The sequence below is a fragment of the Diprion similis genome, chromosome 3, assembly GCF_021155765.1.
Source record: "Diprion similis isolate iyDipSimi1 chromosome 3, iyDipSimi1.1, whole genome shotgun sequence".
In the NCBI taxonomy this organism is placed as follows: Eukaryota; Metazoa; Arthropoda; class Insecta; order Hymenoptera; family Diprionidae; genus Diprion; species Diprion similis.
In genome coordinates, this window is record NC_060107.1 from 3,453,681 (window position 1) to 3,481,511 (window position 27,831).

A 27,831-nucleotide genomic window follows, 5' to 3' on the forward strand; every position below is an offset into this window, starting at 1 on the left:
GTGTCGAATGTACCCATAAAGCAAATTTCTACTACTACAAATTTTTACGGAAATTGAAACATTTCCTATTATTTCGTACAAAATTGTAAACACGGATAGTTGTTCGTGAAGAATTGTTGATTTTCTTCAAAAATTATTATAGCTTCTAGATTTTTTACTCTAAAAATCTACAAGTTTTTATAAGAAACTATGCATATTTACAATTTTGTACGAAAACAATTTTTTCTACAATTTCCCTAAAAATTTGTAGAAAATCGTAGAAATCATTTTCAGGGAATCGAATGAGAGAATTGAAAACAACTGTTAACAGCGAAAGCTTTGGACGCCAAACGAATCGAGGATATGCAGAACTTCCATCGCCTGGACAGTACAGAGGAAGACTTATACGCACCCCTGAGCAACGTCGTCCAAGACCGAGAGCAATAGGGTCCACTAGTTACATAGGCAACTGTGACTGTAAGTTCGAAGTTGGGTTCAACATTAAGAGTTGAACTTTCCTATAGTTTCATTTGTAAATGACATCTGACACAACTTGATACGTCCTTTACATTCCAGTCAATCGCTCTATACGTGAGTCCGACTTCAACGGTGAGTAATGAATTGGTGAAATTTTTAAACCCTTTAATTTACGCTGGAAAGCTTTTCATTATCATGAAACTCTGAATCCCATTTTTTACACAAATTTAATACAAACCAAAACATTTTACAGAATTTTTTCGAAATTTTTCTTCTTGTTGTTTTTGTTTGTCCACCATATTGGATCAGCCATTTTGGATTTTAGAATTTCGAGTTCAGATTCGTAATCAGTGACCCCAAAAACCATGTAACATGAAGTTTTATCAGAACGAAATAACTTTTCAAATTTCTATCCGCCATATTGGATCAGCCATTTTGAATTATCGAATTTCGAGTTCGAATTCGTAATCTGCGATCCCAAACGTATGTAAGCAAAAATATTTGCAGGAAAGGTCTAAAGCTGCAGCTTTTCGCCAAAGATAACCAATCAAATTTATTATTATTTTTCTGCACGCAGATACGTCGCGTGCCAATTGGACTCCATTGAGCTCAATGAGTAAGTATATATTCTTTTAATTTAGCTTTAAAAGGAAAATTTATTTTCGTCGCTAAGAGCAACCATTTTTCAATTTCCAGATGATTTTTCCTGCATGGAGGCTGACTACATGCACGATTCTACACAGGGATACGAATCGGACATCATGTCGTATCGTAAGTAATTGTGCAGCACTGCGCTATTCTTTTTATTGATAGTGAATTCAAATCAAATTTTTATCGTAATCGAAGTTTTTCAAGTCAAGGAATAAAAACACTGACTCTGCAAAGAGATTGTCGGTTTCAAGTGTCAGGCCTTACTTTATGGTAGAATAAGAACCCAGCAACCGTGTTTAACACCCGACTTCGGTTACGTAAGATCGTATAGAATTACATAATTGCTTTGTTTCAGTCGAAGGCAGTGCTGAGAGAAACAGGCCAAACAGCTTGGCGGAAGGTTATCATTTTCCGGGTCGTGCCTACGGAAGAGCAGACAATAGCGGTAAACCATCCCTGCTGAAAATATTCGCATGTGATAAATCATAAGATGTTATGACCGAAATCAACATGAAATTTATTACATGATTTATCTTGTAAATTCGAGATAAATATCTAGAAAAACCACGTAATAAATTACAAAAGCACGAATCATCAATTATACTGGGTAAAAAATTATATACAGTTGACTATATGATTTTTGATCGAGTATATCTGATGATTTGTATTTTTGTGATTCAAGACCTAATGAAAAATGTTTTTCTTATTCAATAGACAGTTACAAAATGTATACAAGTACACCGAAAAGAAATCAAAGGACAACTAGAGCAGAAGCGTTTGGTAATTCTTGTTTTATTCAGGATTCGAGTGTTATTTCAAGCAAATGGAGCATGAAAATGATGAGAATAAATTTTTTAGAAATGCCTGACGGGTCTAAAATGTTCAACGTAACATTAGAAGAGTGCTTGAAATTCGGACGAAGATTGAGACACACCAGTGACGTCAGGGACAACGATGGATGTCAAATAATGCAATTGGTTCGTAAAATTGATGAAAAACCGAACGGGGCAAGACACAGAATCGACATTGCTAGGAGGTGGCTTGATATGGATGACGACGACGAAGGCGGGTGTAATTAAAAATTGTAAAATGTTTAAAAAATATCCAAATATCAACAGCAGAATGTCTCCATGAGAAGAAACGTTTCGCGATGATAATAAATCACATGAATTTGTCCGTTTAACAATAAGTCTGTCCATATTTATTGATTATATCACCAATTTACAATATATATTATAGCGATAATTACTGATTTAGTTGCTTGATTAGGTGATCAGCGGCGGAATTGAAAGTACAAATTTACATAGAAACTGAGATAGCAATGGTAAAAAAAGATGAGGCAAACAGAAGTCGTGTTCAAAAGCTTGATATTGATGAAACAAATTTTTGTCTCCAAATTCTAAATTAACCAAATTCAAAATTTATAAAAAATCTTTTCCAGCGTTTAGATTATCGCTCAAAATTATTGTGAGGCTCTAATGCAGTTTGGTATTGCAGATTTAACATCAAAAAATAAAAAAATAAAAAAACCAGTCACCAAGATATTAAAACCAAGAATGAAGAAATCCTGCTGCGGAAGTCAGGGGAAAAAGCACGGTAAATGAAAGGGATAGAATTACACAGCAATTAATTGTGGATTTTTGAATATGATCTCAACTCGGTATAAAAATGAATAGGAGATCGTTTGGTTGTGATTGCATCAGAGGATGATGCGAAGGTGGCGAATGTGACTGTCAGAAATTGACTATTGAAATTTCAAAGACATGAGAATTTATTTGCTTGCAATTGCAATATAGCTGGTGGGTTTTGCATCGGGTATAACCAGACAAAGATTTAAGGTACTTTCTATTTCTCTTCCCAACTCTGATCCTGCGTTCAGAAAATTTGAAACCAATATGAACAATGATTTCTGTTACAGCCGCCACAATCGCCCCACAAAGGGAAGGTATTTTTCAATTCAATTTTCGGTCTAGTTTTCAGAAATTCTTCTTATACTCTGAGTATGAACCCTATCGAGATATTTGTTCTGTATTCTTCAATTTTAGCCACAATGTCTGCCTGTGACGTAAACGATGACGACTTGGAAGTGAACGTGGAGGACTATCGTACGTCGAGATAGTTTCTTATACTCTAACTTTGTTTTACGTTTCGCTAAGTAAATCATTTGGAGAGTAAATTTGACTTAATAATACTGTTTAGTGATGAATATGACATCTCTATCAACCACCTCCAGAGGGAAGATTTTTGGGATACCTCACGATACTACGCTGGATACATCGAAAGTAACGTCACGACCACTTATGGAAACGGTGGAAAAAGGTGATGTAACAAATTTTGTGTATATTATAATTGATATGACTAATAGGATCCAAGTCACTGGCTTCTTAACAAAGTCCAATAAATCTACAGGTGCAAGACTGATGAGTGAGGAGAAGTATTCGGCTTTGCTAATAAATGTTCATTTAATCCGCAGAGATATCGCCAGACATTAAGCAATACAACACAAAAATAATCGAGGAAGATCCCTGCAGCGGAAAAAGGGCTGTTATGCACATGTCGCATGTTTTGAATAAGAAAACTGGAACGATTATCACTGTTCAAAGAACCGATTACACGGGTGGATGCCCTGTGAAAGACAAGAATTTAGGCTTCGCTGAAAGTACCAGACTTTCATCAAAACGCTAGAAAAAAATATCACGTAGAATAACGAACGAATAACTTAAAACATGTAATAAAATACACCTAAAAATTTGGCATAATTTAATTACCTAAATATTGTGAAAGATCTTGGTGATGTGGTGAGAAAAAAATAGCATAAATCTGAAACGATCATGTTGTTTATACTTCTTCTTCGATGATCTCAGATACGGCTGGATGAAAAAATCTGAAATTTACACTAGACATCAAAATGACGGTAGTGAAAAATTGCAGTTTTTAATTATTTATTTTTAAGTTTATGCTTCCATCGTAAACAATTCTAAAAATGCGAAGTATTCCGAGTCAGTCTATAAATCACACAACTTTTATAGACAATACAATGGAAAACAATTTCATGAGAAATGTAGGACTTCTTACTAAAAAAAAAACGAGAATATTAGGGACAAAATAATTGGACTTGTCCCATAATCTTGTAGAAAGACAATCCAAGAAATACGAGAGTGCAAGTGTAGGAAAAACTGTTTGTAACGTTGTATACAAAACAATTCAATTTAGCTCAAGCAAGGAGTTAGCCAGTAAAGCAATCATTGTGTCACCCCTTACTATAGTCATTTTGCAATGACTGTAATCACTGTTATAATTATAAAACATCTATAATCTAGCGGTAATTTTTTAAATTGCAATTATCATTTGCAATCGTACCATAGTCATTGTGATTATAGTAAGAAAAAAATAACATTAATAATCTGGACCAAAGATATTGATAGTATTTAGAGCATATGACGACCGAATTCTAGATTGCCATTAACAAGGTTATTAATCTTTCCATCTCGCTTCCCATTGCCAGCATAGGCGAAAAGAGTATAATGCACTATAATAATAACAATAATAATAATTACAATAATTACCACCATTTTCCTTCATATCCGGCAGAGTATGTTTCCAAAAGTTTACCGGTGACTTGTGCGGGACAAAGGAAGGGACAGATTAGTGACCATCATTATGCGGCTGCAACCGTCTCAAAATGGTCAATAGAAATACCAGCATTCGCAGGAGGGATAAGAAAAACTGCAGAAAACCTTGCCCAGGTGCAGCCGGACCGAGTTTAAACCTTTAGCCGACAATTCGGCGCCTAAGCGACGTGACCCGCCTTACAATTTTTATGAGCTGCCGTTGTCCTCCCGTAGACTTAGATAGATCGACTTTCCACGACAATATACAATAATGAGTTATTCTTGTTTAATGTCAATTATTTTAAATGTTATATTTACATTTACTTAGTATTATTCCATGAATGAATTATGAATTCTGCATTCATTACATATATGTATGTACTACATGCAGTGATGATTACTGTTTCGCATGCTTCTACGACCTGTATTATCCTATTTTGTGCCAGTACTCCGTAGGTGAGACATCAAAAATACGCTGCGATTTAAAAAAAAAATAATAATATTTGTAAAATGTAAGTATATAGATTGTCGAAGGTTCTCGTGTATACTTCTTTCATGCCCAGGTACTTGAACGCGTACCTGTACGCGGTCTCCCTTTTTCCCCCACCACAAAGAGGAAATCTTTTGTTCACAAATAGCTGCCTTTGGCAGGCGTGGTGTTATTGGCAGCTAGGTTAAAGTGGGCTTACACTGTACCGTTATAATCGGCAACTATACTTCTACGAATTACAGACTAAGGCCGATATTTCACAATCGGCAGAAAAATTATGACAATAAGAAACTGATTATTTTCGATGAAAATTGATTATTAACATGCCATAAAAATGAATCGAATCGATGATGTGAAGTTCGTGGTGAATAGGACCGAATTCTTGGTGCATCACATAATAATTATGCCTCGCCTAAACTATAATGCATTATCTGATTGCTGGGTGTTTTTACACATAATTTTTACACGCACATATACTCAATGTAGCTGCAGGCATACAGAATAATGTAGCACTCAGTTCTGTTCTGGGAAATATGTACTTTACATTGTGACAGGTGAAAATTGATATAAAGACCCTATGTATGTATGTAACATAACTTAATACTTACTGACTCATATCGTTTTCCTTTAAATATTCCCAAAATGTGCAACTGTAGATAGGTTATATTTAGTAAGTTGATTGCAATTTTCATTCCATCCCAGAAGGATCGCAAAGATGCCATAAAATACCCGAAACCTTTTGAAATCTTTTGTTTTTGGAACATACGGGTAATAAAATTCCAATACACTTGACAGTTCAACGAGGAGCTGCGAGTATAAGTTAGATGACTGCAAAAACTTCTGGGGCTAGTGCCTAACTACAATTGTTTTAATTTTTTAATTCCTTATTTCTGTAATTCTTTAAATTGGGTATTCGAACTCAAAAGTAGTATTTTTCAGTGTTTTTGAGCAGAAAAATGAATCCCGAAAAAAGAAAACGATACAGTTTTGTTCTATAACGTCATTTGACAAAACGACGAAACATTCGTCAACTTCGAGGGTTGAAAAGTGTGTGTAATGAACGCGCGCAAAATATAACATTCTATGGTCATAATCGGATTCCTCGATCCCAGAGAAGCACGCAAAACATATGTTTTCAAAGCTAAATATTACAACACAAGATACCAACAACGTGCTGACGGCTGGCAGACATTTCAGAATATGTCCAAAATCTAAAAATCGCACCCGTCCTGAAATTTGTGAACGCACATGAAATTGGACAAATTTTGAAACGGTAAAATGAAAGGACAAGTGTATCTACATGCTACCTGCTCAATGATTGTTCGAGCTCCGGTCTCTCAGCGAGGTCGTGGCGTCGCGTAACGGTAACCTTTCGAAACTCCGTGCAGAGCAATGGAGGCTCATTTCCAATAAGATTTCGTGGCTGTACGTAATGTGTTATTGAGCGTGTGAAAAGTGAAGATTTCCGTGTGATAGTGATACTTTTCTCGACCGTGAACGCCAGTGAACACATTGCCGTAGGTAAGATCTGAATTACGCACCCGATGTAACCCTTCGAGTCGGAGATATTTGAGCCTTAGTAAAAAAATATAAATATAACCTATATATCTATTCTCTTTCAACACGTACCCATAGGTATAGATATAGGTATACATACACATGTATATGTATGTCGCGGTACACTTGCACGCAGCTATATACCCCCTTTCGTATTCATCTGCATATACCTATGTATGCATTTACATGGTACACATAGGTCCTGCATACATACGCGACAGATAGATAGATAATAGGTAGATAGATAGATAGATAGATAAATAGCTAGGCAGGCATACCCACATGCATATGAGACGGATTTATACGTGAGCAGCTCGGTTTTCTGCGCGGAGCGCGAGTGGTTTGCTACACTGATGCTACCGCTACGTGAATATGAATATGAATGTGTATTGTATGTATATCCGTGAATACTTGGCGACTACCAGTAGGAAGAAGGCAAGAATGATGTGACCGAGCGTATGGCGTTGAAAATCTCATAGTGCGAGAACGAACCAGGCTGCACTGTACACCTCTGCCATTAATTCAGATTTACGCAAATTTCCTTATCACCTATTCGCGAAAAGATTGACTCGACAAAAGTCTCTATGTATGTACGTAAGGTATATTATATCTTTTAGAAGGGACGAGTTGTTCTTTTTTTTTTTTCGTCGTATACATGCCTGCAATATATTGATTGCCTTACAATTCTCATACGAATCGCTACTGAACCTTCGAGCTTTTGACTCTGTTATTATTAACTTGTACAATTAATACCGATAAATATTATCGGTTAATCATACTCCTCGCCGAGCGATGACCGGTTCGTCAAATTCCGATTCCAAAGCCGCTTATCTGCAGTAAAGTATTGTGCTTCTTATCCGCGCGCGTAACGAGACACGCGATACTTACTTTACCTACTGCTTAATTTAAGGTAAGAGGATGATTCAGAGCAGAAATCCGACTTTGCGGTCGTATCACACACGACTTCGTGATTCCTACATTCATGAAATCTGTACCTCTGTCTCTGCTCCCCAAAAAGGCATCGCCGTTCAATCAATTAAGGTTTTCTCGATCCGACGTACGCCATGTTTATATCTCTGATAAAAAGAAAAAAAAAAACTTATTATAGAACATAATCGCGTAATCACTTGTATCACGTATTATTTAATCATTAATTTTTTTACCACCCATACGCTGCAGCAGTTACGCAGTTACGAAGAGCGCTTCGTGTTCAACCAGTAGAGAGATACTCAGGGTACATGCATAGGTATATGCATACGTACATACGTATGTATACATATGCATGGAGGGACGCCGTTGATGGTAGCAACGAAATCTACTGTGCTTGTCTCTTTATCTAATCTATTCATCATATTCACATGTCATTGTACCGTGATCGTGCTGCTTATTCTTATACTACTACTGCACAGTAGTGACAACCGTTCGGTAAAGAAACTATATAATCGAATTACGTTCATTATTTTAGCCAACTGATAACTGGGTCAGAATGAAAGAGGTCAGCAGATGCTAATTGTTATAGTAAAATTTTATACCGGATGATTATTTATATCATTACTATTGTTATTATTATTATTATATTACATTTCTTCCGGAATATTGAATAAACAAAGCAGAGATTTCTGTCGCGTTTGTTTTATTTTCTCTTCAATAATTAAACACCTAGTAGTTACACGGTATACACACAATTATTAACTGTTAAGTTTATATACTTGAAGAATTGTATGTACAATGTTCCCGCGGAATCGATTCGGCATGAAAGTTTAATTAATACACTTTACTTTGCAGTTGATGCGCAATTTTTGTACTTATGCAAAGGTATTCTTGATGGCAGTGTCTGGAATGTTGTGTAGCATGCGTTTCTTTTTTTCCAAATTAGCGTTTGTTGTTTTTTTATTTAATTATTTTTGTTCTTGTTTGTTTTGTTTTTCGTTTCGTCAACTTCATTTCACGCTGCGGATTAGATTGGCAGAATTGCGCAGAATTGTTACAAGTCAGGGTACACATTTTCGTTCAGGGTTTCGTTTCAAGCTTATAATGTATGGTTTAAACAAAACCGAATGGCTAATGAAAGTTTTGTATGGCAGGGGGATCAGAGTAGGAGTCAGAGAGCAACGGCCCCGCCAACAACTTATATACGTAATGAAATACTTGTAACAGTATTTAAAAATATACGCGATTCCCTCCCGCCTATATGCAGTTTCTCCTAATTTCTTTTTTCGACCTTTATTTTCTCCGTAAATAAACCTTATATACTTGTACTTTAAAATGCAACGTATTTAAGAAATCTCTTTCATAGTTCGAGAATTACATACTTGTGTATAAATTCATTAAGATATAAATAAAGATAAAAAAATTTTCTACACTTCGAATCAGATCACGGTAATCGGTGATTAGAAAAATTCGTTGATAATACTGGAGCTAAATTCTATTAGAGGAAAAACGGTGTTCGGAAGGAAAAAGAAAGAAAAAAGATCAACCACTTCCGCGTCACTCTTAAAGTATTCACTCAAGTGTATTAAAAAAAAAATAATAATAATAATGATAATAATAAATTAATAAATACATTATCGAATAATATTGAATGCCGAGTTTATTTCGTATCGCATTTTACAATAGTAATATGAGACAGGTCTTTAATTTCTAATAAATTATCCATGTCGGTGACTCCGTGTCTTAAAAAAATCTGTATTTTTAGTGGTGACTCGTCGACGAGGAGATCTAACAAACTGTCGATCGAATTCGTAAGAGAACCCGCGAAACCCCCACTTTGACCCGCCTTCTTCGTCGTCGTTGTTGCTGTTATAATACTTTGTACGGAAACAGGCAGGCAGAAATTATTACCACTAGATGATTCAAGCCGTTAATTTTCTTGGCCGATTCTTTATCTAGATATTACATATATATATAATACCAACATTATGAAATTAACGATTGTTCCTTTGTGGGCATGTAACGTAAACATATAATATAAAGGGAATAACTAACTCACCAGAGTTCCCTCTTATATATGTAATAGTAAAAACCAGCCACTGGACGCTTCATCCTTGCTCGATCGATCGGATAACGTGTTCCTTATTCAACGTTACGTTCTCTGACTTTTTATCCGAAACGGTTAGTAGTCCAATGAGAGGAGAGAGAGAGAGAGAAAAAAAAAAGAAAGAGAAGAAAATAAATTTGATATAAATAGAAGGAAAAATAATAACCACGACAGCCACAAACACGAGCTTAGCATATGAAATAGTAGTTCAAAGCGCAGCAGGCAACGATAGTACATACATAATAATTTTTCAAAAAACGCGATACATCTATGTATGTATGTACAAGTTATACATTTTTATTTTTATTTTTATTTCTCATCGTCAAAGTTTAGAAACATTACGAATTTAGCAGATGCCCAGAATTTCATCACATCGTCTGCCTCTCCGTCTACTTCGTCTTATTTATGTTCGTATTTCCCGCGCCGCTGCCCCCCCCCCCCCCCCCCCGCCAAAGTTTTCCAAATATTTTCCGCTACGTTTTTCTGCGAACTACATCTGTAATTAAAATTTTACTATCTCGAATCCAACTGCTGTTGAAACAAAAAAACTCCCACGTTTCTCTAAGTTTGTAGATTTTTTTTTTTTGGGGGGCTTTTTTTTCCACTTGTTCATTATTTATCTCCGGTGCATCCCTCTTTCTTTCACCGAATGGTATCTACGATCTCGACTATGTATATATAACACATCGTTTTGCTATAGATATCTACACGGTGTTGTAATAAATATTGCTCGGGATAAAATAGCTGCGCCACAGGGGCGGGAGGGGAATGTGTTCGCTCGTCGGGCCGAAAGGAGAGGGCGGCAGGGCGCCGGGAGGGGGGGGGGCGACCTTGCCCCGTGCGGCAACTGCTTGTTGCCAAGCTACTCGGTATATATAGCGTGAAACTGTATTTACGAATATACATAAATACGTATGTATGTACATACATACGTATTACGTACACTGGAACATGTTTCTACGCCTGTAGTCACTCTATGCATGCGTGCGTTATTTGTTCATATGTATATATACGGACGTAACGAGAATTATGCACGGATACACGTATGCATGGCTTGGCACGCATGCAACTTTGGTGTGTAATTACATATATTTAACGCTCGATTTTTACCTCCTCACTATACATATGTGTAATGCTTTTGTAACGACTCGGTGTACCTACGTAGGTATTTCTATGCTCTGGAACGTATACACGGATGTGTTTCTATATCTCTATATGTGTGTTTGTCCGTACGAGATGCTGAGATGTGTATACTTATATCTTGTCTCGAAGTGTAGGCGTCGCGGATCTAGATTCTCTAGATGACAAATTTTTTCACAGCCATCTAGATATGCGGTGAGTGCCGCTTGCCGCTCGCTGCAGCGCAGTGAGGAAGTCTTCGAACATGAACTACGCACAACCATTGAGATTGAGAGAACGTGGCGCGCGCGCGCGCGTTTCGAAAACTCGAGGAGAACTCGGATGGAAATCGAACGCGTCGCTATTCTCACGTTTTAAACAATTGAATTTGAATTTTAATAGCAATAACAGTGAAATGGTAGCAACAATAGAATGACGATCGTTTAGAATTGTGAATTATGGGAGATACTTTGTTGCTTCTGAAGTATCAAAGGGGCTGTCAGCCGCGTCGAAATTGACCCATTTGGAATCCTTTCAAAGTCAATTTATATCGCTTTCACTGCATGCATGTATGCACGTGTACCTGTATTATACACATATTGTACCTAAACCCGTGATACATATATCCACGATGTAGGATTGATATTTTTGTCCCCGTAACTTGGATGAATAAATCTTTGTTAGCGATATTAAACTTGCGGTTGAAAATGATGTGGCGTGTGTAAAATTAGATTACACGCTCGATTATCTCCCTGTTATATCAGCACCGGTGGTATCCGCCGGTTTCAACTGATAAGTACTGTTGAGGTTAGAATTCGGCCATTTTGACGCGTATTATGCAACCTTTTGTCCTATTTCGATCGACAAGATAGAAAGTATTAGAATATTGTTCGAACCTAACAAGTTGAAACGAACGCGTACCTACGTAGTTCACCGATATGTTGTGCCGCTGCGCGCGCGTTTTTTCTTCCTCCCCCCTCCCCCCATTTGCTTCTGACTTCTCTCTCTCTCTCTCTATCTCTTTCGCTCTTTTTCTCCGTGTAGAAGTAGCAACGACGAATCATTACCATCGACGTTTAGAGATGGATTTTGCCTGCGTTTGCGCCTGTGTTCGTCAACGACAAAAGATTCGCCATTAAAATTAGCTGTATACGTATATACTATATAAGCTATATATAATATATAGACATATACATATGCAAGAATTGCTGTTGCGTTTATCGTTTCGCCAATCGAGCATTATAAAACCTGTGAATCTTCCGACTGCGCGTTTCTGGGGACGTCCGTATAAGAGACAAGGAACTAAAATAGCCCCGCCCGCGACCTATGGAGTTGGAGAAAAAGAGAGATAGAACGACTGCGTGAAGAAGGGAGGGCGGTCGAGGGAGCGCGAGAGAGACGGAACGAGGGAGCGCTAGAGAGAGAGGGGGCGATGTATCGGCGAACGATGCGTTGAAGAGAGAGAGGGAGACAACGATGTCAAAGTAGAAGGGGAGACGCGCGCCACAGGGAACGGCGTTCGCCCGACTAGTTTCTGCTCGCCACGTATCTGGCAGATCAATAATTTCTGATCTCTCTCTAACCCACAATAAAGTCGAAATAAAATAAAATAAAATAAAGACAGAACTGACGATGATTAACAAGATATTATCATCATCGACAAATAAACAAAACTGCAATCTTACGTGTAATATCTAAACTCTGTAATAATTTCTAACCGTGTATTTACGTACGATAATAACAATCATCACAAATGTACGGGCAGTATTATCATTGTTAAGTAATAAAATGTAAAGAAAAATCAGAGGTAGAGAGAGAGAGAGAGAGAGAGAAAGAGAGTGAGTGAGAGAGATAAACAGCGAGAGATAGAGATAGAAAACCAACCACCAAACGAACGGAGAGTATAATAAGAAAACAAGTGTACAAGGAGGTGTGAGAGAATGAGAAAAGTAAGGAAAAAAAAATACAAAAAGGAATAAAATAAAAGTATTTTTAATGCGCGACGTTGCGATAGATGGGAAAAGAAGTGAGAGGATAAATATACATCGTTTTAGAAAACTACGCGAAGAAGAGAAGAATAATGTGCTTCTTTTAGTTGCGGAGTAACAACGTTGCCGTCGCCGCGATATGCCGAGAGTTGGTAGTGAATCCGTGTTGTCTGTGGATGTGGTAGCGATTGTAGCGATTAGTGCCTGTTGGAGGGAAGAGGTTCGGTCGCGGGAATAGCTCGCAGCACTCTTTGCGAGTACGCCGCTATTCCGCACTAGCGAGATAGCTCCAAAAACTTTCTGTTCCTCGGGCCCGAACGACAAAGTGTACCTACAGTAAGTGACGCTGCCGCTTAACCGTGGCTGTTAATAAATTATTCGTTACGTGTTTCGGTATTAATCGTTGGAAAATTGAAGATAAAATAATATGTATGTTTAATAGTCAATAACGTTGCTTGCGATGATAAATGCCGAGCCCTTACAACAACCGCGCACCCAGCGACGTCCTCCTCAAATACACTCTACCTGGGCGTACGTCATCGAATGTTGTTTTTCTACGCTCTCAAATTGTTATCTAACCTTTGCTGTGTCTGGTATATACGATTCGCGCCGAGTAAACCTTGTAGGGAAATGCCTAACGCTGATTCTCGGTTTTCAACTTGCCTCGTTATTATTGCCTTGCTCGATTTTACTCACTGCAACAATCATTCGTACCAACTTCAATTATTACCGTTTTAGAAGAAATATCGTCGTTTCGAACTTTCCGATTATACGCTGATAATTTAATTGCCTAGTTTTGGCGAATAGGTTTCTTCAACAAATTTAGGATATACAAATCATTGCAACGATAATACAGAATTTTTATTTTTATTTAAAATCGAGCTTTTACTACACGGTTAACAAAACTCTTTGTCGACTCTCAGTTTCATCGCTCGATAGACTTAACATGCTGTTTTATCTTGTCGTTACAGATCTCTACTGGCATGGAGCTAGGAGCGCACTGATAGTGATAGTCTACGAGGTGAGAATATTGTTTCGAAAATATCGATATGGCTTAAGACATAATTATACCGACAATGGGCACGATTGCTTGTCAATCTTAGAAAAATTGTCGCCGTTACATTGTTACGCGAGGAACCAACTATTCGGCACAGAATTTAAACGAGATTTTTTTTCTTCTCACTTATACAGATCTTGGTTTCTATGCATTGCCTGCCAAAGAAGAACTGAGCCCAATGTTTCCACACAATTCTAGTTCACATGAGATTTCTACTGAAACAAATGCCTTCGTACAAAATTCCAAGGTAAGCTTACCACACGACTTGTGCGAAATGTAAAAACTTCTGATTTTCATCTGGACTTGGTATTGATTCTGTATTGAAATATGAAATTCACAATTAAATTTTTCGCCTTCATTGTTTACAGGGGGATGTAGTATTATTAATGGCAAGTTGTCCGAGTGGGGTGGAGGAGGGGAAAAGACCAGATAGCGTTAGGTCCTGTGATATCGAATCCACAAACAACAGTACTATGGCACGACCTACCAGCCACCCCGTCGCTACCACCACCAATGACTTCTTAACCGTCCTGCCACGCCAATCTGGTAAGTAATTTTTTCTCACAATTTTCTCCGAATCACAAGTATTCATTTGCTCCTTCAATAATTATTATCGTTTTACTTCACTGTATTTCGACATGAATTAATCGTACATTCGAATGGCGGATTAATAGAAAAGTCTTGGTCTTTACTATAGGATGAAGGGGAGGGTTTGTTAGGTAGTGAACAAATAACTCTAGCTAGCCCGTTGCTTATTTTAATATTTGAAAAGACAAATTTGATCAGGTCAAATGTTTTGTAGATCAACAGTTTATTTTATCATTATATATCGGGACGAAATAGAGTGTACCTGAAAAATTGTAATCCTGTTAAACAGGGAAAAGTCAAGAGAGTTTTATAATATGAAAATAGCAGCATCCTTGGTTATTGGGGGTTAATTGATCGGTGGTGAAGAAGTGTTTTTACCTTTAAGTAAGTAGATATTTTCAGCGAAGATATATAGAATCTTTTTGTTTTTCTAAAATTCCAGGTGAGCTTGGCTCAGCGGCTAAAGGCAAGGCCTGCCAGTCAGTGGCGTCAGCAATCACAAAAAATCCAACAAATCACTTTCTAATCTACGATAATAATAAAATAAATAACCACAACAATGCAGAACATAATCATCACAAATACAGAAAGCAAAACAAACCGGGTTCGCCTGGGCAGCTGGGAAGCTCCGCCGATAACTCTAAGTCTATTTCTAAGCTCTTAAGTGATAATAAGGATAGCTTTAGTGATCTAAGCATTAGGGTACTACAACTAAGTCTAAATTTAAAGGTGACAAGGGGCGAAGTACGTGAATCTGCGGGGGAGCCTAGCCTAGTTAGGATACCCAAGTCTGATTGCCCCCCGTGGCTGTCGCACGAATCGTCCGTTGTCGAGAATTACTCCTTACTAGGGTCCCGCCTTGATAAGGGCGAAAACAATAACCTTAAGGCTAATCTTAGTTTCGTAAGTAATAATAATTACTCCAAATCTGTGATATTGCTCAGCTCAACCCGCGACGGAGACTACTATCTGCGCTCCGAAAGCGGCGGTGTCGGAGAAGGCACAGCTCTCGAAAATTTTCGATTCAAAAATAATTCTTCAAGCCGATGGGAAAGTGTGAAATTACTAGCTGTTAAGTACTCTCCTGTTACCAAGCATGATGGGGCGTGCAGAAAATTGACCCAAAATGATCTTCAAAATGTTAAACTTGTGATCTTATACTCAGATTGCCATCTCTCTTACAAAGATCATCATTTCCAGGATTCTCAAAGTGATCTTGACACAACTGATATTTGGTTCAATCGACCAAAGTTTGTCACAAAACTCTTAAAACTGCATTTTGACAATATCGATACATTAGAGTTGTTGTCCCTCGCACAAGCTCGGAATTTCGACATCTGTTCTTCCAATTCGCTTATCGTTACGACAAACGAATCCACCTCTCTGCTGCGATCTTTGACCGAAGAAAATCTTACGAAAGTTCAACCTTCTCGACACGCTACTGTGAACGAGCTGATGCAACGCATATGTGTTCCATTAATGATAGAATGTAAGGTTTATGTTAACAACGGTAGTAATAATAACAATAATAATAACAACAATATTATTATTGGAGAAGAAATGAATATTAATAACAATAATCCAGATGTTATCGAAGACATTGTTAACGTCGCTGTGTGCTACAAGACTAGTTGTACTATGACTACTAATTATAGGCTAGGGTTTCAAAATGATGGTATTAGCTATACCCAAGCAACAATGTTTACTGTTGGTGCTCTTTCATTTCAGGATAACAATAAGTCTAACAAGCCTCTACACGCTAGCTTTAAGGATGATAATTATCAAGTGTCTGCTAAGATCGACGATAAGTTTAACTTTAACCTTAAGTCTGTATCTAAGTCTACGCTAAGTGTTAGGTTTAGTGATAAGTCTGAAACGTCTCACGCTACTCGACTCAACAAATCTGACGAAAAAATGCACGTTCTGTCGGCTGTTAACATTCCTACACTGACTACCTGCGAGCCTACGATGACGCTTAAATGCCAACCAGCCACCGTCGCATCCCAAACTAACACTGTACCTGCCTCTCAAGTGGAGAAACACTCAAAAGTTGATTATAAAACTGTACTGTTGAAATCAAGTTACCTTACATATGACCAGGAATCAACTACAAGTAACAGAAATTCATCAGACCATGACCAAAATGATAATGACTTCGTCTCCCTTAACGAGGAATCTTACGAAAACGACATTGGTTTTTCAAACCCATTGAAGAACGATGAATATGATAACGATAATGAAGATGATGATGATGACAACGACGACCACCACGACGATATCACACCCAAGAATATCTTACAATCTGCAAAATATTACCAGATGACATCATTCCATGATGGCTGTGCTGACCGTAACAATGATGATTGCAACGATAACGGCGAACTGTTCAACACCAACAGCCCGACCTCAGATATCCAAAAACCGATAGACTTGTTTGCAAACGTGCGTGACCTGCTCTCTAGCTATCAAAAAGCTTACAAAAGCGACTCGGCACAAAGTGAAATTCTCTGTGAACAATTAAGAAAAGCTCTGCAAAGTATGTTCAATCGTCCAAATTCTTGCAACGAAATGTATCAATCTTCACTGGGATACAAGAAAAGATGGGGAATACCGATAATCTCAGGCTTGGCTGGGGGCGGAGAAAGTTCGCTGAACACTGGAACTGCCGCTAGCTGGGGAACAGCACCACCTGCGGCGCCTAACAACAATAATGCCACTCAATCCGGCTGGGGTGGAACACCGGGAAATCCACCGGTAGGCACTGGACCACCGAATAACTGGGGTGGCAATAATGTGAATCGACCAGTCACCGCAAATCCCAATCAGAATCAGAATCAAGGACCGCCTAGTAGCCAGAACATCCCAGGTGAGGGTAAGACATCAAGTATCGCGTTATTATTTTTTTGACATTTTTGAAAAATTTTACTTCTTCCTGATACAGTGTTTGATTTTGTCACAAGTTTCTTTTCTCTTTTATTATTAGCTGTTATCTACGGATATCTTTCATATTCGACAATGAGAAACCCTAAATATTTGCAATTAACATCAGTCTGCGATTTGATATACTGATTTGAAACAAATCGTAGATCCAAGTATTTCTAATATTAATGATTAACTGTCATCTGATCGTCGTAACAGTATAACAAAATTTATTTTTTTCACATCAGGTAATGTGAACAAAGTAACCAATCCAAACCAATCTCAAAATCCACAATCTGGACCACCTACATCTCAGTCAACTAACTCAACATCAGGGAACCAGAATAACGGACAGTGGCCTCAGGGAAAATCCAGCAATCCTGGAGGACCTACTCAAAATCAATCTTCTCAGAATAACAACAACCCGTCTCAACAACCCACGCAGCCAGGAAGTAATGCTAATAACAATCCGACTAACAGTGCAACGTCGTCGACTGGAAACAACGCGACAACAGCTGCTAGCAACAATCCTTCTTCAAAGCAACAACTCGAACAATTGAACACCATGCGAGAAGCCTTGTTCAGTCAAGACGGCTGGGGTTGTGTTAGTATTTTAACGAAAATATTTGATAATATTTTATCATTCCGTTTTAAGCACTGTCTGCAAGCTAATTGGGTACATGTCTGTTTTTTCTAGCAACAGATTCGTTTTGTCAATATTGATCGACCGTTTTTAAATCGAAAGTTTATTCAATATTTGCTCGATACATTTATAGCTGGTTACTTAGATGAAAGAAGTGAATTATTGAAAAAGTTGCATTTCGATCCGCAGCAACACGTGAATCAAGATACGAGCTGGGAAGTTCCATCATCTCCGGAACCGAGTATGACCAAAGATGGCGTTCCCATGTGGAAACCACCTGTGAACAATGGTACAGATTTGTGGGAAGCTAACTTACGAAACGGAGGACAACCGCCTCCTCAACAACAAGCCAAAACACCATGGGGACACACTCCTTCAACAAATATTGGTGGTACTTGGGGTGAGGATGACGATGCTGCTGATTCGTCAAACATGTGGACTGGAGCGCCGACTCCTAATCAGCCCAATACAGCTCAGTGGCCTGGAGCAGCTACCAACCAGTCCAGTGGCATGTCTGGCGGTGGTGAGTGGAAGTTTTTTCTTTTTTCAATAAGATCATCACTGTAGTCATTTTTCACAGTCATGTCAATCGCCACTTGAAAAATAACACTTCTTTTGTGTCGAAGTAGAGTCAATCTTTTCTTCTCCAAACATGTATTTATTTTCATTGCAAATCTGTGATTGCCATTGTCAAATATCACATGACGAAGGGTTTCGTGCATCGATTTCCTGCGAAACAAAATATTTCACTGAATCAATCATTTGTCACTTCTAAAGCGTGATATTGTGAAATAGTCCGCTGTAGATCCCTCTACCAATATGTTTATCAGTGAAAAATAAGCTCTCCACACGTTTATTAATCTCTAAGAGACCAAAACAATGTGGATTAATGAAAATTTTTGGTCTTTTCACCTCGTTTTTTTTTGTCTAATTTTACTACTCCCTTTACATCTATCACTCATTGTCATTTTCAGTGTTTATCTTAATTAAGGATAATTATAAAAATTTGGTATAGTACGCAATAAAATCAAATTTTGAATTGAAGTAAGAACCATTGCAAAGCCAGTTGACACGTTATTTCAATAGGGTCCAGTTGGGGTGATCCAAGAATGGATCCCAGGGATCCTCGAGACTTGAGAACGGTAGACCCGAGAGAAATGCGTGATCCACGAGATCATAGAATATCCCTAGACCCACGAGATCATATGAGAGTAATGGACCCCATGAGCCGTGATCCACGAATGCCCGATATGCGTGGCGATCCGCGCGGTATTTCTGGCCGTCTGAATGGCGCAAGTGCCGATGCCATGTGGGGACAACCACCAGGACCACCGCATCACCAAATGAGTCACCAACACCCGACGGGACCCCCTGCAAAGATGGTAAATCCATCCAGTATAAACCAGTGGGCAGCGCCACCGCCCAAAGAAATGATGCCAGGAAAGCCGTCTGGATGGGAAGAACCTTCGCCGCCTACTCAGCGTAGGAATGTTCCAAATTACGACGACGGTACTAGCCTCTGGGGTAATCCAGCTCCAAACCCACGTCCAATGCCAGGTAGCAAAGTTTCCCACTGGAAAGATCTACCGACACCGAATCTGGGCCGTGGAGGTATTTTTATACTGCTATTTATACCTGTTTTTAATAGACTTTGTCACTAAGTTTTACTACGATTGTACAACGTCATGTCTGCATGGTGCAGTTCAATAATTTTCACAAATAATTTGCTTAATTCTTAACAAGGAGTCTACTGTCTGTACATTTCTGGAGAACCAGGAAAATCTCAGGCAATTTGACGAAGTATTGGGGAATCAGTAAAATGACAGCAGAATTCGGACAGAGTTACTAAAACTTTTCTGCCTTCCTCTGTTAAGGTGCCGCTGATGTGACTTGAAAATATCAAATCGTGACGTCATAAATACGTGCAGCGCCTCTGAACGTTGAACGGTGAACTAAGGCCGCTGATTTCATTGGCTTGTTCTGTTAGATCCAACCAATGATGTCAGTTACAGATCGGAACATACTTCGTGTGGACCATAAACGGGCTGCTGTCACATGAAAAACGCGTATACGAATCGAGCCATGTTTACAAAGAAATAACTGATAGTATAAATTTTCCCGGATAACGTGTGTGCTTTTGTACGTGTGAATCTTCCTGGCGAGGGTGAAAGAGATTGTGGAACAGTGCAATCAGTGAATATTCAACATGCGGTAGCTCCGATCGGCCATGTTTGTTGTCGCGTGATTTTATTCACTTCATCATTCTTTATTATAAACATTATCAGCGATTTGCCTGAGCAGTGACTGAGATTCACACGTACACTATTATTCAAGCTACGATTTAAAATATTTCCGAGTAAGATTCATACTCTCGTTATCGCAGGATTCGTATAGGCGTTTTCACCCAATTTCCCCGCTTCTGACGTCACGAAATATATATATGACATGCCAGGTCAGCGGGGCCTTAAGACTGTTCTCAGGCAAATGTTCTAGTCACTTTGTACGTACCAAAAAATATGTATATAAATTGAACTTGAATTTTGGTTCATCCGATGAGAAATTTAAAATTTGGCCCACAATCAAGTATTACCTAACATTAATTTACACTGTTGTGTAACGTATTTCTGGACTGAACTAATGGCGAAGTATGATTTTTTATCATACTAAGTCTTGTATGCTGTGATGTATTTTCTTGAAAACTAAGAATGGTTATGATTTTTGTAACGAAATTTAAAAAAATTTGCAAAATGTTGGCTATTTCAACCTGCAACGAAGATATTACGACCTTATGAGTTTTTCTGTAAAGTGAGTAAAAATGTACCGTGAAGAAAAAAATTTGGCTGTAGCAAAAACCGATAAATGTTTGGAAATTTGAAATGTAATTGAAGCTGAACACCCTGTTACAGTATCTCACCATTTGGTTTCCACTTCGTTGACTAACACTTCAGATTTCAGCCATAATATCCCATCTTTGTGTATACAGGAATGCCCTGCCCACCTGGTATGCCGCAAAACCGAATGCCTGGACAGCCAGGCATGAAACCGGATGTCGGTGGCCCAATGTGGGGCCATCCAACTGGCCCTGGTGGAAGTGGCGGTGGAGGCGGAGCGGGAGGCGGTGGCGGCGGTACGGGCGGTGGTGGAGGTGCTGGGCGCAATGGATCCTGGGGAGATGGGCCTCACGACACTGCTGGTTGGGAAGACCAAAAAACGCCTGCTGCTTGGAACGAGCCCCAGATAAATCCTCCTTCTTCATGGGGAGGCCCGACGAGTCATAAACCAAAACCTATGGGACCCACCGGAGGGTGGGGAGACACAGACATGGACCCGACGACAAGCTGGGCTCATCCACCGAAACAAATACTCACCAAAGAAGTTATTTGGAATAGCAGAGAGTTCAGATATCTCTGTGATCTTGGCTACAAGGTACGAAAATTTTTCTACCAGTAAGTCGAGGCTGGAAATTTAGTCGCTTTTTAGCAACGTGTAACTGATTGGTATTAAATTTTATTTTAAATTTTTTATTTCCCTTATTCCGTGCAGAAGGAAGATGTGGAAACTGCATTAAGAAATCGCGAAATGAACAGAGACGAAGCACACGAACTTCTCATTCAAGTACGTCCTCAAGATCATTGGCGTCGTCAAGACAGTCATACTGGATACGATCCTGCTAGTCAATCTGCTGCCGCTGCCGGATATCCGCCACGGTTTAATCACGTTGCCCAACAGATATCTTTCCCACCGGTAAGTCAAAATCCATGTATTCTTGCAAGCGGCTCACTTATTCTGTCCAATTTCGAGTGTTGAAACTCATTTGAGGACTAACATCCTCGTTTCAACTTTAATCAGTTACAAGAAAATAAACATAATGGCGAACTGGCATTTTCGTTAAAAACATATTACAGAATACGTGCGCTAGGCAAGAATTAAACTATGACATTGTTGAGTGGAATTTAGTAACATGTGATGGTTGTGAGGATTTAAAAATTTTAACTGGTGTTAATGTTTGGAATTTAACATTGATTGGCGATTGAATAACTGATGAAAATTTTGTCAGCGTTTGGTGACGGTAACATTAGCTTCGATAAATAATGATAAGATGACACAGTCTTGCGATAACATTTGTATGTCAAAGTTTCAATATCGAACAATGCCGAGGTATTGGTTTAACACTTCTTCAAACCATAGCTATTCGCGGAGAATCAAGTTTTTATTTTTTGTCTTTCTTTTATGTTATTTCTCATTTTATATCTTAATTATCAAGGCTGTGCAGAAAAATTATCGTAGATATTATCATGATACGATAGTGGTTAAGATGGGAGAGATCTTAGGAAGGGCGAGGGGTATAGGGTGTTCGTATTGAATACAGGGGGCCGGAATGCCTAGCGTGGGGGCCTCTGGTGGTATGAGTGGTTCAGTCGCCAGCGCCAGTCTCCTCAAGCTCCAACAACAACAGCAACAACAAGCAGCTGTACAGTTGCAGCAACAACAGCCCAGTGTCACGGCGGCGCCGCAGCCACCTTTCAATCAGGTGAACTACGTGATCCAAAAACACACATACAGAATTCTGGAAACCCTGCGAAAAAGTTGTTTGCGAAAAACTCTTTTTCACAAAACGATTTTATTTTATTTTTTTTTAATTCATTTAGATTTTGATAGGTAACGTAAACACTGCCAATGTAATGGATAAGTTTCGAAGACCGAATAAGAGTAATTTGTGGATGTAGACACTTTTTTGTTTTAATACCTGTTCTGAATTGATGAAATGTTTTCGTTTTTTGTCATTTGTAGTAAAAATTAATTATCACAGGCCCAGAAACTGATGAATATTGAAACACATCAATTTTTTTTTTGTGGCTGTTAAACTGATTGAGAGTTGCTTGTCGTTTGTGCCTGTGCAGTGAGTCGGTCGTCCTCCTATTAGTGCGCCAGTGTTGCATGAAAATTATATGCGCTTTTATTCATGATAATGTACAAAAATCTTACTGATTCCAATAGGGGATCCCGAATGTTTTGTGTTTTGTGTTTGCATTGTAGGATTTCGATAGGTAACCATTCGTCATATTTTTCCTTGATTTCGTAGTTTGTACTACTTGATTTTGTAAGATTGATACATTTTTCAGAGATTCAACTTTTCCTCTTGTCTTTGCGAAAAAATGAAATAAACAATGTATCATCAACTTATAGATTAATTTTTCAATAAATTTAATGATATGTGTTATTTTGCTGCATATTGCTGCATATTGCTGCAATGCTTAGTTTGTCAATCGAATTTTCTGTTCAAGAAATGAAAGTATATATTTCTAGATGAACAGTGTAACTTGTCTCGTGTAAAAGTAGATTAATCGTTTGTTTATAGATATTGAAAACTTTCAGTACAACGCAATGTATCCATATTGAAGTATGGTTTTTTTTTTTTTTTTTTAATGAAATTTCATATTTTCTGTATGTTCAGACATCAAGAACACCACAAAATCAACCAAGTACCCAACAACTCCGAATGCTCGTACAACAAATTCAATTGGCTGTTCAGGAAGGCTATTTGAATCATCAGATATTGAACCAGCCATTGGCTCCGCAGACTTTAATCCTGCTTAACCAGCTATTGCAGCAAATCAAAGTGCTACAACAATTGCATCAGCAACATTCAGTGCAGTTATCTCTGAAAGGAAACAGTCAAACCGGGCTGCAGATTAGCGTACAGATAACTAAGACTAAACAACAGATCGCGAATCTGCAGAATCAAATTGCAGTTCAACAAGCAACGTACATGAAACAACAACAGCAGCAACAGCATCCAGCAGCACCATCTCAAGCATCGGATTACTACAAAACATCTGTACATGATCCTATGTCTGCGTTGCAAAATACCTTCAGTGACTTAACTATGAACAAGGAACCTCAAGTGGTAAGAATCAACGAATGAAAACATATAATAATTGGCAAATTTCCGTACTATCCATATGACTATTTTGTAATAATTTACAGCTGCTCTTAGAAGATTTGTAAAATATGTGAAGATTTAACTATACATTGTGAAATTCGGGATATTGGATTTTACTTTGAATTTATCATAAAAAAAATTTCGTTCTATTGCAGAGTCAACAACAGTCTCGTTTGAATCAGTGGAAACTACCATCCCTGGACAAAGAAAGCGATCTTGGTACTAATGAATTTTCACGAGCTCCTGGTACTACGAGCAAACCGCCGACTACACCAGGTGGTCTCACTCAATCACACAGCAGTCCTAACATGAATCCTTTACTAGGACAAGGAGACGGGACCTGGTCTTCTAGACTTGGTGACAGCGGATGGCCAGACGCTGGTACCAGTGATTCTACAGATGGGAAAGACTGGCAACCGGGTGTTGCTGCTTTCACTGATCTGGTACCAGAGTTTGAACCTGGCAAGCCATGGAAGGTAATCCACTCCCAATACTGGCAGCAATTACAGGCGTATATCTCAGTTAGATTTAAAGAACGAAATAAACTGTCAAGCATTTATAATCGAACGAAAGTGAGCCCAAATGTTGCAGGCTTACTTGGTACTTCATAATTAGATGAGATTTAGTACTTAAGGATTGTCCGGGTCCACCTATATTTGATATCGTTTTAGGGGAATCAGATGAAGAGCATTGAGGATGATCCAAGTATTACTCCCGGATCAGTTGTACGCTCGCCTTTGTCGCTTGCTGCAATCAAAGATCCCGACGCAATATTTTCATCGAGCACCAAAACCTCGCCGCCACCTTCAGCCAATGCAGACACTTCGATCCCCAGTCTAAGTAACTCGACTTGGAGTTTCAATCCACCGGCAACGACACCCAGCGGTTTTGCTAGGTAGGCTTGTTAATGTGTTGAAAAATGGAGACCAGTCGCTGTACAGTAGTCATTGAATTTGAACGTTTTGTAATTACGTAATTAAATTAACATATTCTCGTTGAACAGTTCTAAGAATACCTGGGGTGAAGCTGCTCCACCGCCTACCGCTGTTACTTCTGAGTTGTGGGGCGCTCCGATGAGCAAAGCCCGAGGACCTCCCCCTGGATTAGGAAGCAAGGGCGGTGCAAGTGCCAGCAATGGTTGGGGCGGTTTGGCCGGAGTCAATCGTTCGTCCAGTTCGTGGGGTCTCCAGTCCGGCGCCGTTGGTAACACTGCCTGGGTCTCAACTTGGCTTTTGCTGAAAAACTTGACGCCACAAATCGATGGATCTACACTGAAGACGTTGTGCATGCAGCATGGGCCTGTACAAGACTTCAGACTGTACTTGAACCACGGAATTGCTTTGGCTAAATATTCGTCGAGAGATGAAGCTATCAAGGTATGTTCTTGTTGATTCTATTGCGCATCATCATTTCAAAATCTTGAACGAATTATTTTTACATTTCACATTTCTTGTTCTTACAACTGGTTCAACAATCTAAACTTTCAGTTATCAATTGATAATGTTACGTACACGTTTTGCATAAATGCCATAACTAATTTTTCACAGGCTATATTCGCAGGCTACACAGTGGGTCTTCTATTTCCCTAAAAGTACCCCCTTTTTTTTTTTTTTTTTTTTTTTTCGAATCGAAAAATTCCAAAACGACCAAAATAACTAACACCCTAGTGTGCATCTAATTTTGCTCTATTTATTCAGTACTGTGAGAAAATATTGGAACCCCAATATGCCCCCTATTTTTTGCAAAGCTTTCCTCTATTTCCCAGCACTGTGAAGCCTGTATTTGTAATGTTTATTCTGCGCATTGGGTACTATATTTATCTTTTGATTTCCTTAGAAAACATTCAATATCAGAAAAAAAAAAAAAAAAAAAAAAAAAAATACCTGGATATTATATATATATATATATTTTTTTTTTTTCAACAAAATTATACTTCAGTGTAACCATTTATTGCGTGAGTGCTATTTGAATTTTGATATCAACAATCGTATACTTATTAAGTTCAGCTGTTTGTGATCGATTATGCACAATGCAGTTCACATTATGTTTCTGGCACCATATCGATGTTGATGATATATTTAGGCACAAGGAGCACTGAACAACTGCGTTCTTGGCAACACGACAATATTTGCCGAATCTCCTGCTGACAGTGAGGTTCACACACTGTTGCAACAACTCGGCCATGGCGGTCAGCAACAAACCGCTGGATCGGCGGGTTCCGGATGGGGTCTTAGACCTACTAGCAAAGCCGGTCCACCACCAGACACGTGGGGCGGTAGCTCAAGTCAGCTTTGGGGAGCCCCACCCGGTGGTAATTCACTGTGGAGTAACACAGGCATTGATAGCGGCGATCAACAAAGAGCTACGCCAAGCTCGTTGAACTCTTACCTGCCCGGAGATCTTTTGGGAGGTGAGTCCATGTAGGCAGCTCCCAATATCATGCGAAATAAGACACGAAATACTCAATACATGACGAAAGTCGAGAAAGAATGGTATAAAACGATGTAACTTCGATAAATTTACGACTCGCATTTCTACTACGATTGTGACCATACGCGTACATACACACATATATATATATATATATATATGTATGTATGGGTGTGTGTGTAGTATACACATATATTACCTATTTTCAATTTTCTTTTGTCTTTTTCCTTTCGTTTCTTTTCTTCTTTTTTTTTTCCCTTTTTCTCGTTTTTCCAGAATTTCACGCTACTTGTTCAAACAATGTCGAAGGAGTAGTGGTCGTACTTTGATACGTTTATCTTGAAACCCGATATTATCCATCAAATCTACGTACATACACATTATCAGATTTTGGGCGAAAGAATCTTACTAAAAATATTCGGTGAATTTTAACACCGATGAAATGTGACAATTGAGAACATTTTTATTGGATTTAAATGAAACTGTTGAAAGTCTTCTCATAATGTCAATTACATTGTAGGGACACAATTTGAAAAAAAAAAAAAAAAAAAAAAGAATGAAAGAAAAATGAAAGGAATAGAGAAAACAAAGACGTGAAAAGAATTTCTTAACTTTTCATTCTTTGTGATTAAGGTCGGACAAAGAATTGAGAAACAGCCAAAAAAATGTTACAATTACAAGAGCGATATTTAATTGTTATGTGACTAATATAGTCTATACACTTGATTCAATCGTCATGAGAAGACTCGTGCTTCCCTCAAGTCATTACAGGTTACAGGGATCATCTCTTGATATTGATTGTGAGATAAGTATGCATGCAGTTTAAATGGAAAAACCACCCCGATGATCAAAAGATATACATACCCGTGTATTTGAACAATTGAAGTTCTAAATTGTCGTTGAAAGAACCATACGTTGCTGTGGCAAGTATGGGACAATTGAAACGTTTGAAATGTTTTAGAAGAAAAAGACAAAGAAAAATAAAAACATATATCAAAAGGATTTACCGTATGCTATGACAAAAATTTTGGTTGTCTCTATTGAATTCCTGTATTGGTCCGTACAGAAATTATTAATTCTTAGATCATGTCTAAGAGTGTTCCATTTTACTACTCGGCAGTCGAGAAAACTGTTTAGCGAGTATCAAACTTAGACTGTACCAATCTAATCAAAACTTTACGAGCATTGACGTCTCAGCTTGTTGAGCTTTTTAACAAAGCAAGGACGCAACGATACCAAATGTTATCGCAATAACATAAATTTTATTATATTAAAAGGAAAGAGGGGAAGAAAAGAGAAAAAAAAAGTGAAACTTATGTAAATCTAAAATGCCACCTGTCG

General features: G+C 38.4%; 2 protein-coding genes across 11 annotated transcripts in view; both read left to right on the plus strand.

The window, feature by feature from the left end:
• The first annotated feature begins 1,146 nt into the window (after nucleotides 1–1,146).
• Nucleotides 1,147–2,195, plus strand: LOC124404375. The gene is made up of 4 exons (XM_046878460.1): nucleotides 1,147–1,227; nucleotides 1,463–1,552; nucleotides 1,822–1,887; nucleotides 1,966–2,195. The coding sequence occupies exons 1-4, from the start codon at nucleotides 1,167–1,169 to the stop codon at nucleotides 2,184–2,186; spliced, it is 438 nt and encodes a 145-aa protein (XP_046734416.1). The 5' UTR covers nucleotides 1,147–1,166; the 3' UTR covers nucleotides 2,187–2,195.
• A 4,397-nt stretch (nucleotides 2,196–6,592) lies between these two features.
• Nucleotides 6,593–27,831, plus strand: part of LOC124404321 (trinucleotide repeat-containing gene 6C protein) — a 44,573-nt gene continuing 23,334 nt past the window's right edge. For 2 of the 10 annotated variants that reach the window (XM_046878356.1, XM_046878361.1), the window contains exons 1-16: nucleotides 6,593–6,729; nucleotides 13,881–13,930; nucleotides 14,101–14,213; nucleotides 14,335–14,512; nucleotides 14,997–17,426; nucleotides 17,722–18,077; nucleotides 18,306–18,639; nucleotides 19,203–19,727; nucleotides 21,100–21,542; nucleotides 21,660–21,860; nucleotides 22,486–22,647; nucleotides 23,572–24,024; nucleotides 24,216–24,536; nucleotides 24,732–24,955; nucleotides 25,064–25,436; nucleotides 26,143–26,470. In XM_046878356.1, the coding sequence (XP_046734312.1) occupies nucleotides 14,145–14,213; nucleotides 14,335–14,512; nucleotides 14,997–17,426; nucleotides 17,722–18,077; nucleotides 18,306–18,639; nucleotides 19,203–19,727; nucleotides 21,100–21,542; nucleotides 21,660–21,860; nucleotides 22,486–22,647; nucleotides 23,572–24,024; nucleotides 24,216–24,536; nucleotides 24,732–24,955; nucleotides 25,064–25,436; nucleotides 26,143–26,470 (6,397 nt within the window). In that variant the 5' untranslated portion in view covers nucleotides 6,593–6,729; nucleotides 13,881–13,930; nucleotides 14,101–14,144. Of the gene's footprint in view, nucleotides 6,730–12,848; nucleotides 12,871–12,966; nucleotides 13,246–13,880; nucleotides 13,931–14,100; nucleotides 14,214–14,334; nucleotides 14,513–14,996; nucleotides 17,427–17,721; nucleotides 18,078–18,305; nucleotides 18,640–19,202; nucleotides 19,728–21,099; nucleotides 21,543–21,659; nucleotides 21,861–22,485; nucleotides 22,648–23,571; nucleotides 24,025–24,215; nucleotides 24,537–24,731; nucleotides 24,956–25,063; nucleotides 25,437–26,142; nucleotides 26,656–27,831 lie in introns of those variants that run through there. The other 8 variants (XM_046878362.1, XR_006928995.1, XR_006928996.1 and 5 more) reach the window with 8 other exon arrangements.

Coding starts and splice junctions, on each gene's coding strand:
- LOC124404375 (XM_046878460.1), top strand. CDS start 1,167: ATGGAGGCTGACTACATGCACGATTCTACACAGGGATACGAATCGGAC. Junction 1,228..1,462: donor ATCGGACATCATGTCGTATC/GTAAGTAATTGT, acceptor GCTTTGTTTCAG/TCGAAGGCAGTGCTGAGAGA. Junction 1,553..1,821: donor CGGAAGAGCAGACAATAGCG/GTAAACCATCCC, acceptor CTTATTCAATAG/ACAGTTACAAAATGTATACA.